Here is an 18,977-nt window from a genome sequence, read left to right as displayed (position 1 = left end):
CCCCCGCCCCCGCACGTCGGTGGGGGTCTGTGTGAGATGATTGATTTTTTTGGATTTTTTTTTTTTTCTATTTGTCATTTTTGCTTTTTTTTGTCTTTTTTTTTTTTTTCTCCTTTTTCTGCAAACGCAGGCACTGGGCGGGGGGGTTGGGGGGGGCACAGGCATGCGGACGCGTGCTCCGGGACCGCGGCCGCGTCTCCGTCGGGCCGGACCCAGGCTATGGGAGGGGGGGGGGTCTGAGGCTGAAAGGGGGGGGGTCTCAGGCTGGGGGGGGGGCTTCAGGCTTGGAGGGGGGGCGGGCTCAGGCTGGGGGGTGCCCTCAGCTTGAGTTTTGGGTTCTCAGGGTGGTTTTTGTTTTTTTTTTTTTTTCCTTTTTTTTTTTCTTTTTTTTTGGGGGGAGGTCGGGGGGGGCCGGCGGCCTTTTGGCCCCCCCTTGAGCCGCCCTCACCTTCACTGGAGGGGGGCGACGGGCGCCCCCGAGCCGTGGAAGTGGACGTTCTGCCACTTGCCGTCGCGGCGGTGCCAGACGCGCGTCTCCTCGGACTGGCTGGTGCGCGGGCGGCCCTGCGCGTCCAGGTACTGCGTGAGCCGGATGTAGGCGATGCAGGCGGCGTCCTCCCCGATGACGTGCACGTGGGGGTTCAGGATGGTCGTGTGGATCGGCTTGTTGTTCTTGGACAGCACTGCGGGCAGCCCGTCAGCCGCGGGGGTGAGGGCAGGGGGGCGGGCAGGGAGAGAGGCAAGGAGATGGGCAGGGGTACAGGCAGGGCAGGGAGATGGGCAGGGGTACAGGTAGGGGTATGGGCAGGGGTATGGGCAGAGATATGGGCAGGGGTACAGGATAGGGGTAGGGGTAGGTGCAGGGGTACGGGCAGGGCAGGCAGGGGTACGGGGAGGGAGATGGGCAGGGATATGGGCAGGGGTACAGGCAGGGGTATGGGCAGGGGTAGAGGTAGGGGTATGGGCAGGGGTATGGGCAGGGGTACAGGCAGGGGTATGGGCAGGGGTAGAGGTAGGGGTATGGGCAGGGATATGGGCAGGGGTACAGGCAGGGGTATGGGCAGGGCAGGCAGGGGTATGGGCAGGGCAGGCAGGGGTATGGGCAGGGGTACGGGGAGGGGTACAGGCAGGGAGAGGGGCAGGGGTAAGGGCAGGGCAGGCAGGGAGATGGGCAGGGGTATGGGTGGGGGTACGGGGAGGGGTACAGGCAGGGGTACGGGCAGGGTGGGCAGGGGTACGGGCAGGGGTAGAGGTAGGGGTACGGGCAGGGGTACAGGCAGGGGTAAAGCGAGGGGTATGGGCAGAGGTACGGGCAGGGTGGGCAGGGAGATGGGCAGGGGTACAGGCAGGGGTAGGTGCAGGGCAGGCACCCAGGCAGGCAGGCAGGGCGCAGGCAGGAACACCACCAAGGACGCAGGCAGGGATGGATGCAGGAGCAGCACCAGCAAGGGCGCAGGCAGGGATAGGCACAAGGGTACAGGCAGGGCGCAGGCAGGGATGAGGGCAAGGATATGGGCAGGGCGCAGGCAGGAACACCACAAGGAGCTGGGTAAGGCTGCAGGAGCAGCACCAGCAGGGATATGGGCAGGGTGCAGGCAGGGCGCAGGCAGGGTGCAGGCAGGGCTACCCCCAAGGACACCAGCAGGGTGCAGGCAGGGACGCAGACGAGCACAGGCAGGATTTGGGGAGCAGAACGAGCACGGGTGCGGGCAGGGAGCCAGGCAGGGCTGCAGGAGCGCTGCCAGCACGGATCCGGGCACGGACGGACCCGAGGGTGCGGGCAGGAGCACGGGCAGGGGGCAGGCAGAAGGGACACGGGCAGGGGCTGGGAAGGGCACGGGGACGGGGACGGGCAGGGACAGGGCCGGGCACTCACAGTTCTCGAAGTAGAAGCGGTGGAAGTCCATGCCCTCCACCAGGTTGCCCAAGGCCTCGGGCTCGAAGGAGGTGAGCCCCGGGTCGCAGATCTTCCTGCAAGGCGCGCCGTGAGCCACGGACCCCCCCCTGGGACCCCCCCCCCGGAACCCCCCCCCCCCGGCCCCCCACTCACGCGTAGGCTTCGAAGTCCCCGTTGTTGACGGCCTCGATGAGCTGCTCCGTGATCTTGATGATCTCCTGCTTGCGGGCTGGGGGGGGGGACATGGGGGGGTCACGGCCCCGAACCACTGCGGGGTGCCCAGGGGACCCCCGGGAGGAGGAGGAGGAGGAGGAGGAGGAAGGTCCCTACCGCCAGCAGCCGTCCCTCCCAGTACGTCCCAGTGCCTCCCAGTACCACCCAGTGCATTGCAACAGATCCCAGTTCCATGCAAGCGCATCACAACACAGCCCAGTGCCGTCCCATCGCGTCCCAGTACATCCCAGTGTCACTCCAGTGCACTCCAACGTGTCTCTCCCAGAGCATCCCATCGCATTCCAGTGTGTCCCAGTGCACTCCGACACACCACAGATCCACCCTGCTGCAATCCCACCACATCCCAGTACAAACCAGTGCCATCCCAATTCATCCCAGTGTCACCTCAATGTGTTCCAGTGCCATTCCAGTGCCACTCCAGTATAACCCAGTGTGGCTCAGTGCATCCCAACAGCAACCCCATGCATGCCAGTGTGTCCCAGTGGCGTTCCAGTGCATCCCAGTTCCATGCCAATGCACTACATTACCATCCTATCGCATCCCAGTGCCTCCCAGTACCATACTAGTGCCATCCAGCACAGCCCAGTTCCATCCAGTGTGTCCCAGTGCTATCCTGTTGCATCCCAGTCTGTCTCAGAGCATCCAGTTCCCCCCCAGCTCATCTCACTGCATTCCCAGTGCCATCCTAGTGCATCCCAGTGTCCCTCAGTGCCATGCTAATGCATCTCAGCACCACTCCAGTACACTCCAGTGTGCCCCAGTGCCACACCAGTGCATATCAGTACAACCCCGTGCCATCCTAGTGCACCATAAAGCATCCTGGTGCCACCTCAGAGCCATTCCAGTACACCCCAGTGGATCCCAGGGCCATGCTGAGGCATTCCAGTTCCATCCCAGTGCATCCCAGTGCCATCTTACTGCACACCAGTGTGCCTCAGGGCACCCCTGTGCCAGCCTAGGCACCCAGGCGTGTTACGGTCCCTCCCAGTGCCACCCCAGTGCAGACCAAAGCTGCCCCGGTGCCGTCCCAGTGCACCCCAGTGCCATGCCAGTGCATTCCAACACACTTCAGTTCCATCCCAGTTTGACCCAATGCTGTTCCAATGCCTAACATCACACTCCAGTTTGTCCCAGTGCAACTCAGTACATTCAGTGCCATCCTGCTGTGTCCCAGTGCCATTGCAGCGTGTCCCAACGCATCCCAGTTCCATTCCAGTGCATTGCAGTACCAGTCTACTGCTTCCCAGTGCGTCCCAGCACGCCCCAGTTCCCCCCAGTGCATCCCAGTGCCATTTCCATGCATGTCCAGTCACCTCGGTGCCATCCCGCTGCATCCCCGAGTCATTCCAGTGCATCCCAGTGCCAACTTATTGCATCCTGTGCATCTCAATGCCTTCCAGTGCCACCCCAGTACACCCCAGTGCCACTCCAGCATACCCCAGTACAGCTCTATGGCACCCCAGGGCATGCCAGTTCATCCCAGTGCCATGCCACCATGCCCCAGTGCATCCCAGTGTTAGCCCAACGTGCCCCAGTGCATTCTCATGCCAGCCTAATGCACCTTAACGCGTTCTGGTGCCATCCCAGTGCATCCCAGTGCATCCCAGTGCCATTGCAACGTATCCTACGTCCATCCCAGTGCACCCTGGTACCATCCCAGTACATCCCAGTGTATCCTGGCTCCATCCCAGTGCCATTCCAACATATCCCAGTGCCATTCCAGTGCCATCCCAGTGCATCCCAGTGCCATTCCAACATATCCCAGTACCATCCCAGTGCATCCCAGTGCCATTCCAACATATCCCAATGCATCCCAGCACCATTCCAGTGCATCCCAGTGCATCCTAGCACATCCCAGTGACATTCCAATGCATCCCAGTGCATCCTAGTTCCATCCCAGTTCATTCCAATACCATTCCGAAGCATCCCAGTACATCCTAGCACCATCCCAGGGCATTCCAATGCGTCCCAGTGCCTCCTAGAGCCGTCCCAGCGCCATTTCAATGCACCTCAATGCATCCCAGCTCCATCCCAGTGCCACTCCAATGCATCCCAGTCATCCCAGTGCCATTCCAATTAATTCCAACATATTCCAGCTCCATCCCAGTGCATCCCGATGCCTTTCCAGTGCATCCCAGCTCCATCCCAGTGCCATTCCAATGCATCCCAGTGCCTCTTAGCACCATCCCGGTGCATCCCAGTGCCATTCCAATGCATCCCAGTGCCTCTTAGCACCATCCCGGTGCATCCCAGCGCCATCCCAGTGCCACTCCAATGCATCCCAATGCATCCCAGCGCCATCCCAGTGCCATTCCAATGCATCCCAATGCATTCCAGCTTTATCCCAGTGCCATTCCAATGCACACCAGTACTTCTTAGCGCTATCCCAGTGCTGTTCCAATGCCCTCCAATGCATCCCAGTGCCATTCCAGTGCACCCCAGTGCCCCATAGTGCCATTCTAATGCCCTCCAATGCATCCCAATGTCATCCCAGTGCATCCCAGTGCCATTCCAATGTCCTCCAGTGCAGCCTAGCGCATCCCAGTGCCATCCCAGTGCCACCCAGCTCCACCCCCGCCCTCCACGCCCCCGTCACCTTTCGTGTCCTCGTCCTCGATGGTGGTGTTGGTGCTGTCGGACGACTCCTGCCAGCGGGAGGGCGGCGGTGCGGAGGGAGAGATGGGGGGGGGGGGCAGGAAGGGAGGGGGTGTCAGCGCCCGCCGGGGGGGGGTCTGCACGCCCCGGCCGCGGGGTGCCGGCTCCCCGGGCAGCGCAGGGACACGGGGAGCCCCCACACCCCCCCCGGCCCCAGCCGCGAGCCCCCAGCCCGCCCGGCCCCGCGGAGATGGGAGATGTGCGGGGAGGATGGAGGCGGAAAGCGGAGAGAAAGAGAGAGAGAGAGAGAAAAGAGGGGGGGGGATAAAATAAAGGGGGGGGGTCACGGCCCCGGGGGGGGGCAGCAATACCTTAATGCCGTCCACAGGGTTATGAATTACGGTAGTTTGAGGCTCCTACAGGAGAAGGAAGAGAGACAGAGGAAGGCGAGGAGAGAGGGGAGAGGAGGAGGCGAGGAGAGACCAGAGCACAGCAGGGGGGGGGAGAAATTTGGAGGGGGGGGCACGCGGACGGGGGGCACAGACCCAGAGCGGGGTGGGGAGGGCGGGGAGGGGGAGAGAAGCAGAGTCGTTAGTCCAGCGCAAGCCCGATGGTTTAATTGGGAGACAGCAGAGGGGGGGTGAGAGCCCAGAGGGACCCCGGGGAGGGGGATTTGGGGGGCGGGTGGGGGGGGGCCCCCTGCCCGTATCCTGCACCCACCGTGCCGGGCGTGCCGCGTCCTGCCAGGGTGGTCGTGGTGGGCGCCCCCCGGGCCGCGTCCTGCACCCACCTGCTGAGCGGGGTCCTGGTGCTGTGACCCCATCCTTGTCCCCGTGCCCACGTCCTGCACCTCACCCGGGTCCTGTCCCCTGCACCCACCTGAGGGGCTGGGGTCCGGGGTCCGTGCCCACAGATCCCCTGCACCCACCTGCTGAGCCAGGTCCCGGTGCTGTGACCCCTATCTTGTCCCCGTGGCCGGATCCTGTACCCACTGTCCCAGTAGGGTCCTGGTGCTGTCCCCGTGGCCGCATCCTGCACCCACCTGGATCCTGGTGCCACTACCCTATTCTGTGTCCCCATGGCCGCATCCTGTACCCACTGTCCCAGTAGGGTCCTGGTCCCCATCCCCGCACCCTGCACCCACCTGCTGAACCGGGTCCTGGCTGTCCCTGCACCTGATCCTTGTCCCCGTGGCTCAGACCCGCTGCACACTGTCCCAGTAGGGTCCTGGCGCTGTCCCCATCCGCGGCTCAGTCCCCACCAGCCCCGGCCCAGTCCCACCCGGTCCCGGGCCCAGCCCCGCCACCCACCCCAGTCCTGGTGCTGTGTTGCCACCCTGTGCCGCCATGGCCCACCCCTGTCCCCACTGTCCCAGTAGGGTCCTGGTGTTGTCCCCATGGCCGCACTCCTGCACCCACCTGGTGCCATGACCCCATCCTTGTCCCCGTGGCCGCATCCTGCACCCACCTGGGTCCTGGTGCCGTGACCCCATCCTTGTCCCCATCCTGTCCCCACTGTCCCAGTAGGGTCCTGGTGCTGTCCCCCTGCCCGTGGCCGCATCCTGCACCCACCGTGCCGGCCGCATTGGCTGGGGGGGTTTGGGGTGTGGGGGCGTGAGGAGGTGCCCCCCCTGGCTGCCGGTGGCTCTGGGGACGCCCGGGGCGAGCATGGCGATGGATGCGATGGGATGGTGGGATGGAGGAGGGGGGCGCGGGGGGGCACGAAGGGGCCCGGCTCCTCGTGGCCCCCCCCCGGGGACACGGCGGGTGGGGGGGGCACCTACCAGCGCCGCCGGCGGGAGCGTCCCCTTGGGGCTGGTGACGCCGGCGCTGCCTTTGGTGCTGTTGGTCTGCGGCTGGGGGGAGACATTGGAGGGGGGGGGCCTCAGCGATGGCGTGGGGGGGTGGTGGTGACCCCCCCGCACCCGTGTGTCCCCCCCCAGCGTCCCCTCACCTTGACGCCGTCGGCTTTCTTGTTGAGCAGGCTCTTAGCTGCTGTGGGGGGGGGAAAGCAGAGCGTCAGCGCTGTGCCCCCGCCCTGGGGACAGGGCCACCGTCCCCCCCCCGCCCGGCAGCGCCCCTGAGGGGGGGCACCGGGGGGGGGCGAAGCGGGGAGCCGGGGGTTGGCTTACCTTGGAGAAATGCAGAGAGGAAAGCGAGAGAGAGAGAGAAAGAGAGAGGGGGGGGGCGGGGGGCGAGAGAGAGAGAAAGGGGGGGGGAATTTGGGGGAGGGGGGGGGGAATGGGTTAAAAAAACGAGAAAAACACCAAAAAAATCGTCTTGAGAGCAGGCGGCGGCGCAGCCCCGACGTGGTGGTGGCGTCTCACTCCTAGCCTGACCTTGGGGGGGGGGGCACGGGGGGGTGACGGGGGGGAGGTGGCACCGGGGGGGGCCGTGCTGGCAGCTCCCCCCCCTCCGGCACTGGCGTCCTCGGCATCGCTCCTCCAGGCCTGGTGGCACCGGAGGGGACCCCATGGGGGGCTGGGGGCTAGAGGGGGGGCCGGCCGGTGACGGCACCAGGACCGGCTTTTAGAAGGGGGGGGGGGGACGGGGATAGGGGAGGACTGGGGGGGGGGGGGACACGGGGACACCCCCGTGACACAGCCGTGTCCCCACGGGCTCCCCCGTGGGTCCGGGCCCTCCTCGGGAAGCGGGCTGGGGACAGAGCTGGCTGCGGCGCTGAGAGCTGGGCTTGCACCAGAGCCATTTGGTGGGGACCCCTTTTTTTTTTTGGGGGGAGGGGGGCTGGCCGTGGAGGGGTTTGAGACCCGCCGAGTGTTTCGCGGCGCCACAAACACCGGCTGCAGCGCGCTGGAGCTGGTGCGGGGGCATGCGGCGGTGCGGACCCCCCCGGGGCAGTACCCACCCCCCCCATGCAAGCAGTGACCTCCCACCAGCAGGTCACCCTCCCACCAAGCCATGAGCCAGCTCCCCCATGCTGGCCAGCCCCCCCCCGGGCAGGACGATGCTGTGGGATGGAGCAGCAGTGATGGGGGGGCACCTCCCCAAAGGCAGCTCCAACTTCCCTGCCCCCCCCCCCCTTTCCCACCATGGCCATGTGCTACTGTGGCACCTGGTGGGGGGGTGGGGTGCTGGGGGGGGGCACCATGGGGAGCCCAGGTACCGGGGGGGGTCCTGGGTGCCATGGGGGGGTCCTGGGTGCTGTGAGGGGTGGGGGGGGTGCCATGGGGGTTCCAGGGGGCGTGGAGGTCCCAGGTACCAGAGGGGTCCTGGGTGGGATGGGGGCACCATGGGGGTCCTGGGGGGGGGCCCAGTTGCCATGGGGGTCCCATGTACTATGGGGGTCCCAAGTACCATGGGGGGGGTCCCAAGTACCATGGGGGTCCCAGGTGCCATGGGGGGGTCCCCATTTACTATTGGGGTCCCTGGCACTATGGGGGTCCCAAGTACCGTGGGGGGGGGGGTCCCAAAAGCGGCCCCCAGGGCTGGGTCGGGGGACGGGGACATGAGACAAGCGCTGCGGTGCCGGGGAGGGGGCGCCGGGTGCCAGCAGCGGGGGCATTCCCCAGCCCCGGGGCAGAGGAAAGGCCGGCGGGAGGGGGGGTGGAGGTGGGCACACAGGCGCTTGTGTTGGGGGGTGACTGGTCGTGCGCTCCTATTTCCCAGCAGGTACTCAGTGGGGTGGTGAGGGAAGACTAGCAGTGAGGACAGCAAGGGTGGGGTTAGGTGTTTCTTTTTAGGGGGATTGGGGCAGGGGGACTCTTGCTCCACTAAGCCCCATGGGGGTGCCCAGGGGCTGGGGCCCTGCCAGACACTGGGAGGTGGCCCTGTGCGGGCCTGCTCACTGTGCAGGGAGGGCAGGTGGCAGGAGAGAGGAGGAAGGCACAGCCGCTGAGCTGGGGCGGTATGGGGGTGTCCAGCACTCCCCCCACCACGGCCACTGCGGCCCTGGGCACCACCTGCGCCTCGGGAAGGCGAGGGCACTGAGTTGGGGCAAGCTCCCCGCTTTTTTGTTGTTTGTGTAGCGGAGTGGAGTGGACAGGGCTGCCGTGCCCCCCCCACCTGCTGAGACCTGGTCTGCTGGCCCCTCCCAGATCATCAGCTCTGCTTGCAGCTGTTGGAGGTGATGGAAGGGGCTTCAGGGTGGGGGAGAAGCAGCCAGAGGGTGGCTGAGGATCTGCTGCGGGGGCTGATGATGGTCTCTCAGCTCTGCTGTGGGCTGAGGCTGCCGGGGTGAGCCCGCCGGGCTCACTGTGAAGAACTCGGCCAGCATGGTGGTCAGGATGGCTCCTCCTCAGCTGCACCAGTCACGCCGGGGGGCACTGGGTCGGGGCACTGGGAGGTGGGCACTGGGCGTGGGGGGTACTGGACACTGTGACGTGGGGGGCATGGGATGGGGTAGGCACTGGCACGTGGGGGGTACTGGGATGGGTGTGCAGAGTGGGGCTGGGATGGTGGGCACTGGCAATGGCTGGGGTACTGGGAAATGGTGGGTACTGCAGACGGGTGGGGCACTGGGGTATGGGTCTCTGGGGGGCTCTGTGAAATGGTGGTACTGGGGCTGCTGGTGGACACCGTGGCTGCTGGGGCTCTGGAGATGGGGCACTGGATGTGTGGGGGCACTGTGGACATGGCCAGGCACTGGCAGGCTGGGGGCACTGGGAGGCTGTGGGGCACCGGACATGGCAGGTACTGGCATATGGGGTGGGGGCACCTGAACGTGGCTGGGGCACGGGGACAGGTGGGGGGCTCTGGGAGATGGGGGTGGGGGCACTGGGACGTGGCTGGGGCATGGGATACACGGGGTGGGGGCACTGGGATGGTGGGGGTACTGGGGAGGTTGCAGTTTGGAAGATTTGGGCAGAGGACTGGTGATGGGGGACTAGGGGTGATTGGAATTGTGGCGGGAAATTGCCATCACCTCCCCTCCCTCGGCCACTCCTCCAGGTCTGCCTCCCCGCCTTGCCGAGCCTTCAGGGCACCACGCTCCCGCCTGGGGATGATGGAGGCCACGGTGGAGCGTTGCTGGGGGACAGGGGCGTCAGGGTCAGCTGATGGGCTGCCTGGAGACTGGGGGATGCAGGAGGTGGGGGCTGGGCACTCAGCACCCATGGGTGCTTGAGGGCCTTGGTGGGGTGGCCCACCTCTGCCGTGGGGTCCATGGGTCAGACTTCCTGTTGATGGTGTTCGCTTTGGGGTCACCCGGGTCCCCACTTCTGCCGAGGGGAACTGGGGAGACGGGGCGGGGGCAGAGGCGGGCTGCGTCCCTGCCGCCCCTCGAGGCCCCCCCCACAGTCTCCCCAGCACAGCCCCTGGGGACGCGTGCCCCGGCAGCGCCCCTTAGGCTCCAGAGGCTGACGGGGCCGCAATCCACCGGAGGCGTCCGCCGACGGCGTGGAGAAGAAGTTTGTGCTGGTCCGCGTCGCCAGAACGGGAGCCATGCAGGATGCAGCATGGCCGCTGTGGATGGGGGGGGGCGCGGGTCAGGGCGCACCCCAAACCGCCCCACTGCATCCAGGGGGGCCCAACCGAGCGGGGGTGGGCAGGTCGGGGTGGGCCCGGGGGAGGACTGGGGTGGGATGGGGGAGGAATGGGTGGGACCAGTATGGGGACTGGGACGGGACTGGGAGAGGAATGGATGGGACCAGTATGGGGACTGGGAGAAGAACAAGAATGGGACCAGTATGGGAACTAGGAGAGGAATGGATGGGACCAGTATGGGGACTGGGGTGGGATGGGGGAGGAATGGATGGGACCAGTATGGGAACTAGGAGAACAGGGACAGGATCAGTATGTGGACTGGGAGAGGAATTGATGACACCAGTATGGGGACTGGGAGAGTAATAGATGGGACCAGTATGGAGACTGGGGTGGGACTGGGAGAGGAATGGATGGGACCAGTATGGGAACTGGGAGAAGAACAAGAATGGGACCAGTATGAGGACTGGGAGAGGAATGGATGGGACCAGTATGGGGACTGGGAGAGGAATGGATGGGAGCAGGAAGGGGACTGGGAGAGGAACAGGAATGGGACCAGTATGGGGACTAGGAGAAGAACAGGGACGGGACCAGTATGGGGACTGGGAGAGGAATGGGTGGGACCAGTATGGGGACTGGGAGAAGAACAAGAATGGGACCAGTATGAGGACTGGGAGAGGAATGGATGGGCCCAGTACAGGCACTGAGAGAGGCCAGGTGAGTGCCGGGCGCAGGGGAGGCCGGGCAGGACGGGGAGGCTGGCTGGGATGGGTGGGCGGCAGAGACCAGGGACGGGAGAGACGGGAGCTGGGGCCAGGGGGCGCAGACCAGGCAGAGGGGGGCGCAGCACCAGGTTTGGGCCATGACCGGGGGCTGGGTCCCCTACTTGCAGGCCCATATGTCACGTGTTGCCTGGGAGGTCCGCCCTGCACCCGGGGCAGGAGCCGGGCGTGAAGCTGGGAGGGGTGGCCAGCACGGGGGCCTGGGGCTGGAGGTTGGGGGGCTCCCACTCACTCCAGCGACAGGCCTGCTGGTCGCCCTGCACCTTCATGCGAGTGGCCGAAGTCGGCCAGCTTCTCCATTGCCTGCCCTGGCCGGCAGACTTGCTGGCCAGGAGCAGGTTCTGCTGCGGGGGGGGGTACATAGATGGGGGGGGGGCATACACACACACGTGAAATGGCCCCACATCACCCCACAGCCCCCCAGCACCTCCCTCCAGCAGCATCGGGAAGGTGAAGGGTGCAGGAGGGGGGGTGCATGCTGGCTGCCCCCCCCCCCAGAGAGAGGGAGGCCCCCCCCCCAGAGGCTGAGCAAGGTCTAGACCTGATGGGGGTGTCACCTTGAGGTCCTGGTGTGCACCACCCCACGGTGGCAGTGCAGGACGGCCTCCAGGATCTGCTGGATGCAGTGGCTGCGTGCAAACACCCCGCGGGTCAGGGGGCGCCGTGCCCCCCCCCGGCGGCTCATCCAGCACCCGACCCCCGGCCTGTGTCTTAAGATGGGGGCACCCAAAGGGGTGGGACCCCCCCTCCTTACAGGCATCCCCCCCCACCAGCACTACGCCCAGGGTGCTCCCCGGGATGGATGGGGGCTGGGGTGTGTGGGGACCCCTCCCTCCGCCAACAGCTCCCCCCAAAGGTCCCCAAGGACTCTGCCCCCCCCCCTAGACAGGACTGAGGATGGGGGCATGAGAATTAACAAAGAGAGGGGAGAGGAATGAGATGAGAGGTCAAGTGGCCAGTCTGGGACCCCCCCCCCCTCCTAGGGGCTGGGTGATCTGAAATTGTGAGGGAAGAAGGAGAGGAGGAGAAGGGAGGGAGGGGAGAGGAGGGGGAGAGCGAGGCAGGGGCGGCGAGGCAGCGAGTCGTGGCGGTGGCATTGGCCTCCTCCGGGCCCCTCTGGGCGACGAACGCAGTCTGGGCAGGCCAAGGTGAAGCGTTAATAGCTCATGGACACAGTGACTGCAGTAGAATGGGGGTGGGGTTGGGGGATGGGGGGTATAGGGGGTGGATGGGGTTATAGGGCGTGGGACAGGGTACAGGGTGTGGGATGGGTCATAGGGTGTGGGATGGGTCATAGGGTACGGGTTATAGGGTATAGGGTGGGTTAGGAATAGGAGAGCAGGTTGTAGGGTATGGGACGGGGTATAGGGTGTGGGATGGGGTTATATGGTGTGGGATGGGTTATAGGGTGTGGGATGGGTTATAGGGTATGGGAAAGGTTATAGGGTGTAGGTTATAGGGTATAGGATGGGTTAGGAAGCAGAAGAGCAGGGTATAGGGTATGGGACAGGGTATAGGGTATGGGATGGGTCATAGGGTATGGGACGGGTTATAGGGTATGGGAAAGGTTATAGGGTATGAGATGGATGGGTCATAGGGTATGGGAAGGGTTATAGGGTATGGGATGGATTAGGAAGCAGGAGAGCAGGTTATAGGGTATGGGATGGGTCATAGGGTATGGGATGGGGTTATAGGGTGTGGGATGGGGTCATAGGGTATGGGTTATAGGGTATGGAATAGGTTAGGAAGCAGGAGAGCAGGTTACAGGGCATGGGACAGGTTACGGGGTATAGGACAGGTAATGGGGTATAGGACAGGTTTTAGGGTATAGGACAGGTAATGGGGGTATAGGACAGGTTTTAGGGTATGGGGCAGGTTAGGAAGCAGGAGTGTAGTTTATAGGGTATGGGACAGGTTGTAGGGTATGGGGCAGGTGAGGGGACATGGGGCAGGTCAGGAAGCAGGAGGACAGGTTATGGGGTATTGGGGCAGGTTTTGGGGGGGGGGGGGCAAAGAGGCAAAACACAGGGAACGGGGTGCCGGGGGGGGCGGGGGGGGGGACAGCGAGCGGAGGGGTAGCGGTGGGACAGACGGACACACGGACGGACACACGGACACGCACAGAGCCCGAGCGACGCGTGATGGGAGACAGAGGGGGGGGGGGTTGGAAGGGACGGGGGGGGGGGGACATGGGGGGGAGCACGGGGAGGGGGTACGGGTTTGGGGGGGGGGAGATGGGGGGGAACGAGAGAGGGGGAGAAACAATGTTGTGAAAGCCCAGAGACCACGGGGACGGGCACACGGCGGGCACACAGGGCGCTGGGGCACGGCACCGGCACGGGGGGGGGGGACCCCGGGGGGGGGGGACACGGGGGGGGGTGGGGAGAGAGAAAGGGGGGGGGGGGCGGCGGGAACCCAGAAGCAGAATGGAGCCGGGGTTGTTGTGGGGGGGGGGTTATGGGGGGAAGTGGGGGGGGGGGGGGTCACGGGCACACTGTTCCCCCCCCCCTAAAAAAGCGGGGTGCCCCCCCCTGCTGGAGCTGCCCCCCCCCCCCCCCGCAGCGCCCGGGGGGGCCGGGGGGGCGCGGGGGCTCACCTGGCGTCCGCCTCGCTGTAATACTCCCGCGCCACGATGTCCTCGAACAGCTCCCCGCCGGTCACCCTGCAAGGCAGTGCCGTCACCCTGCGCCCCCCCGGGGACACCCCCCCATGGGGACACCCCCCCCTTGGGGACACCCCCCCCCCCGGGGACCCCCCCACTCACAGGTCGAAGACGAGGTAGTGGAAGCCCTCCTCCGAGATGCTGTCGTGGAGCCGCACTGCGGGGACGGGGACGCTGAGGGGGGGCCCCAGGTGGCACCCGGCGCACCCCCGGGTGCCACCCAAAGTCCTCGGGTGTCCCAAGGGGTCCCCAGATGTCCCCCAGCACCCCCCCAGGTGCCACCCGCCGCGTCCCCAGGTGCCACCCGGCAGCACCTCGGCCGTCCCCAGGCACCCACGGGTGCCACCCAGCGTCCCCAGGTGTCCCCAGATGTCCCCAAGCACCCCCCAGGGACCCCCCCCAGCGCCCCCCGGTGCTGCCCTGCTGTCCCCAGCTGTCCCCAGGTGCCACCCCCCCGTCCCCACTCACCGATGTTGGAGTGCTTCAGCAGACGGCAGATGCGCGCCTCCCGCTCCAGCTTCTGGGTGGTCTGGGGGGACAGGGGGCTCAGGGGGGGGCACGGACGGGTCCCCACCCCCACCCTGACCCCGTCCCTGTCCCCGTCCCCGTCCCTGTCCCTGTCCCTGTCCCTGTCCCTGTCCCGTCCCGGTGCCCGCTCCAGCCTCAGGCACCCCCAGGTTCCCGACCCGCTCCCTGCAGGTGGCTGCAGCTGTGCACACGCGTGTGCAAGCGGCGGATTTACACGGCTGCGTCTCCGTGCTCGTGCACACGCGTGTGGTTGTGCACACACGGAGCCGTGCACACGAGTCGCTGTGCACCCCCATGTGCATGCCTGGCTGTGTGCGTGCCGTGCGGGACGCGTGTGCTGGTGCACGCGTGTGGTTGTGCACGTGTGTGTGCACAGCTCACCTGTGTGCACAACCGTACCCACCGTGCACGTGTGTGCACAACTCTGCTGTGTGCACGTGTGCGTGCCCCTGCTCACACGCCTGCACATGCGTGTGCACACGCACATCCAGCCCACCACACGCACCCCGTCTGCACGCACACGGCTGTGCACGTGTGCAAGCGGTGCTGCGCACACCTGTGCACGCACACCTGTGCACACTCCTCACGCCTGTGCACACTCCTGTGCGGTGCTTGGGGGCACGCACACGCCTGTGCTCACAGCCACGCCGCTGCTGGTTGTTCCCGCAGCACACCCCCTGGACCGCAAACGGTGTGCACACAGGCACCGTGTCCTGGCCGAGCACCTGCACATGCAGACCTGCTCAGCGTGTGCACCGCACACATACACACCCACCTAGGCACACACGTGCGTGCACACACCCCCTGCACACACATACACGTGCACACACACACACACACCTGCACACATATATTTGTACATGCGCACGTGCACACTGCTTGACACTCAGTTATGACCCTGGCACACACCCTCATGCACTTGCCCTCCCCCTTGGCCACAGACGCTGCTCACGGACATTTGCACCCCCCCGTGCACACAGCCCCGTGGGGTTTTTGACACACCCTTTTGCATGTTCAAATTCTGTAGACACACTTTGGATTATGTTCCTATGGGGATATATAGGCCTAGGTATATATACACACACACACACACAACACACACACACACACACACACACACCGCTGCTCCCCCTTGGACACTTACACACTTTCCCCCCCCCCGCCCCCCCGACCCCGCTCCCCTGCCCACGCACATCCCCGTGGGGCAGTGCCCGGGGTGGGGGGTGGGCTCATGGTGGCGTGGGTCCAGCCCCAGCCCCACAAGGTGGCCAAGTACCCCAGGGTCTTTCTGCGTGGGGGGGGGCCCGGGGGCTTTGGTGCGTGGGGGGGCCGTACCTCTGGCCGAGAGCTTCTTGGTGTTGATGATCTTGGCGGCGTACTCATGGCCGGTGCAGAGCTTGACGTAGTGCCGGACCACCGAGAAAGCCCCCCTGGGACAGGGACGGGGGGGGGGTCGGCTCAGTGCCCCCCCCCACCACAAACACCCCCCCCCACCCCCCTCCCCATGACTCAGCACCCACGGCCGTGACTCAGCACCGGGGCGAGCCCCGAACGCCCCCCGCCCAGGTTATATTTGGGGAGGGGGGGGGGTGGTGGCGCGGGGTGGGGGCAAGGGGGGGCGCTGACACCGGGTGGCACCGCGGGGGGGGCGTGGGCAGGATCTGGCACCCGCAGCCGGTTGCCATGGGGACGCCGGGTGGCCCGGTATGGCGGCGGTGGGCACGGGGCCCGGCTGCGGGCACGGCGGGGGGGGGGACACGGGGGGCACCCCCTGGGGGGGGGCAGGGGGCAGCATCCACCGGGGCCGTCCCCGAAGGCCCCCCATCAAAACATGCGTGTGCCCCCCCGCCGGTGTCCCGATTGTCCCCTGCCCGTCTGCGGGGCAAACCCCGGGACCCCCACCCAGCCCCGCTGCTGCCCCCCCCCCCGAAAAAAAAACATTTTGGGGGCTTAGAGGCAGTCCTCAGGGGGGGTCACAGCCCCCCCCTTGTGGGGCACGGACCCCCCCCTCTGTGATGGGTTGGGACATGGGGGGGTCGCTGGAAGCTGGGGGGTCCCCACCGTGTGCCCCCCCCCCCATATGGCCCCTGGGGACAGGGGAGGTGCTGGGTGCCCCCCCCGTGCCTCAGTTTCCCCGGGGGGGGCACGGCGGAGGTCCCCGGCTCTCGGCGGGGGGGACACGCGGTGATGGCGGGTGACATGGGGGGGGGCGCGTTGCCACGGCAACCAGGACGGATGCTGGATTCTGGGGAGGGCAAGGCGGTGCGACCTCCAAGTGCCCCCCCCCCCCCCAAAAAAATAAACCTTTCCTCGGCTGCTGCTCCATGGGGGGGGGGCTGGATGGATTGGGGGGGTCCGGGGTCCGCACGGAGCGGGGGGGCTGGGGGCGTTATGTAAGGGCCATAGGGGGATGGGGGGGATGGGGGTGAGGGGGGGCTGGCAGGAGGGGGCTGAGCCCTGGAGGGGCGCAGGGGGTGGGGGAGGAGGGATGGGGGGGGGGATGGGGGGGTAGGGATGGGGACGGGGATGGGGGATATAGGGATGGGGGGCTGTAGGGGCAGGTGGCTATAGGAACCAGGGGATATAGGGGTGGGGGGGGGCTGTAGGGATGGGGGGGGCACAGGGACTGGGGGATATAGGGATGGGGATGGGGGGGGGCTGTAAGGATGGGGGGGCTATAGGGACAGGGGTGCTATAGTTGGGGGTATAGGTGTGGGGGGACGTAGGGATGGGGGCGCTATAGGGGTGGGGGGTTCGGGGGGCTATAGGAGCGGTGAGGCAATAGGGATGGGGGGGGGCTATAGGGACAGGGGCTGTAGGGACTGGGGGGGGCCGGAGGGTTTGGGAGGTCTGTGGGGAGCGCTGGACCTGTGAGGTGGGGGCTGCAAGGATGGGGGCGGAAGGATGGGGGGGGCTCGAGGAAGCAGAGGGGATGGAAGGACTGGGAGATCTGTAGGGACGGGGGGGCTGCAAGGATCGGGGGGGGCTGTGGGAAGCTAGGGGTTAAAAGGAGGGGGGCTATAAGGGGGGGGGGCTATAAAGAGGGGGGGTAATAAGGAGGGGGGGGGTCTGGTGAGGGGTCTGTGAGGCCGGGGGGATCCACAGGGCGGTGATAAGAACTGGGGGGGGTGATGGGGGGGGGGTTATCGGGGGGGGCCCGCTGGAGCTGGGGGCTGGGCTAATCGGGGGCAGGGAGGGGGGGGGATCCCTGGGGATGGGGGGGATCCCGGGGGGCAAGGGGGCAGAGAGGCTGGGGGGGGGCACTGGGCGGGGGGGGGGGGCACAGGGATTGGGGGGCTACGGGGGGGTTTGAGGGGGGGCCATGGGGATTGGGAGGGATGGGGGGTATAGGGGACTGGGGGGGGCAATGGGATGGGGGGGCAGGGACTGGGGGCTATGGGGGGTACAGGGGCTGTAGGGGTTGGGGGGGCTATGGGGGGGTACTGGGGGGTTGTGGGGGGGGGAGGGATTGGGGGGCTATGGGGGGGCACGGGGGGGGGCTGTAGGGGCTGGGGGGGCTATGAGGGGGCATGGGGGGGGCTGTAGGGGCTGGGGGGGCTATGAGGGGGCTATGGGGGGGCACGGGGGGGCTGTAGGGACTGGGGGGGCTGTAGGGGCTGGGGGGCTATGGGGGGGCTATGGGGGGGCCATGGGGGGGGCCATGGGGTCCTTTAGGCCCACGGCTCCCCACGCGGGGGGGGGGGGTCCCCAGGGGGTCCCCGCGGCCGGCCCCGACCCGAGGCGTGGGAAGGGGCAAGGAGGGGGGGGGGGGGGGGGCAGGGCCATTACCGATGGGGAAGGGGGGGGGCGACACCTGTGTCCCCATGCCCCCATCCCCTGGGGGGGGGGTAGGAAATGCGTCACGGCTGCACCGAGCCCCCCCCCACCCCCCCGGGGTGAGACCCCCCCCCCCCATCATTACCACCCCCCCCCCGGGGTTGTAAATTTAAAAAAAAAAAAAAAAAAAAAAAAAATTAAAAAAATTTTTTGGGGAATTTTTGCGCCCCCGCCCCCCCCCCCGGCGTTACTTGCCGATCTCCTCGTAGAGCTGGTACTCGTCGGTGAAGCGGGTGCAGGGCACGGTGGTGGCCATGCTGCTGCCGCCGCGCCGCGCCGCAATGAGCCCGGCCCCGGCCCCGCCGCCAACACCGGCACCGCTCGGCCCCTGCTGGTGAAGGAGGGGGGGGGGGGCGGGGGGAGGATGGGGATGGGGGGGGGGGGGAAGAGGAGGAGGAGGAGGAGGAGGAGGAGGAGGGGGGGGGGGAGGAAGGAGGTGCTGCCGAAGCTGGGGGAAGGCTCTGGGCCGGGACAGCCCCCCCCCCAAACCCCCCCCCCCAGCCACCCCCCCCCACACTCTCCCCCCGCCCCACTCTCCCTGTCTCTCCCCCCCCCGTACGGCCCCGCCTCGATGGGGCTCTCCCGGAGGGGTCCCCAGGCGCAGCCCCCCCCAGGGAGCCCCCCCTGCACCCCCATCCACCCCCCTTGGTACCCCCCAGTAGCCCCCCCCCAATGCCCCCACCCCCCAAGACCCCCAAAGCCCCCCCAATGCCCCCAGTACCCCCCCAATAGCCCCCCCAAACACAGCCCCCACAAAACCCCCCCATACCCCCCCCAGCCCCCCCAACGTCCCCCCCCAGTACCCCCATGCCCCCCCTACAGCCCCCCAACCCCCCCACCCCGAGTACCCCCCCCACCCCCATATCCATCACCCCAAAAACACCCCCCACCCCCCCATCCAGCCCCCCAATCCCCCCCACCCCCCCAAACCCCACATCCCCCCCAAAACACCCCGCACCCCCCCCAAAACATCCCCACCCCCCCGTGCTCCCCCCATAACCCCC

At 66.7% G+C, this 18,977-nt stretch overlaps 1 protein-coding gene across 1 annotated transcript; it reads right to left on the bottom strand.

Moving 5' to 3' along the window:
• Nucleotides 1-348: 348 nt before the first annotated feature.
• CAMK2B (calcium/calmodulin dependent protein kinase II beta) lies at nucleotides 349-18,309 on the bottom strand. Its single transcript, XM_072027090.1, is given in 15 exon segments — nucleotides 349-683; nucleotides 1,877-1,971; nucleotides 2,051-2,126; nucleotides 4,728-4,776; nucleotides 5,098-5,142; nucleotides 6,510-6,581; nucleotides 6,680-6,720; nucleotides 10,046-10,146; nucleotides 11,504-11,575; nucleotides 13,543-13,608; nucleotides 13,711-13,765; nucleotides 14,077-14,131; nucleotides 14,133-14,137; nucleotides 15,472-15,566; nucleotides 18,165-18,309. Coding segments are annotated over 15 exon segments (1,125 nt in total). The 5' UTR covers nucleotides 18,230-18,309; the 3' UTR covers nucleotides 349-450.
• Nucleotides 18,310-18,977: the final 668 nt, after the last annotated feature.

The sequence above is a fragment of the Anas platyrhynchos genome, chromosome 23, assembly GCF_047663525.1.
Source record: "Anas platyrhynchos isolate ZD024472 breed Pekin duck chromosome 23, IASCAAS_PekinDuck_T2T, whole genome shotgun sequence".
Taxonomy (NCBI): domain Eukaryota; kingdom Metazoa; phylum Chordata; class Aves; order Anseriformes; family Anatidae; genus Anas; species Anas platyrhynchos.
The sequence above is the reverse complement of the archived record's forward strand: the minus strand, read 5'-3'. Positions and strand labels throughout refer to the sequence as shown.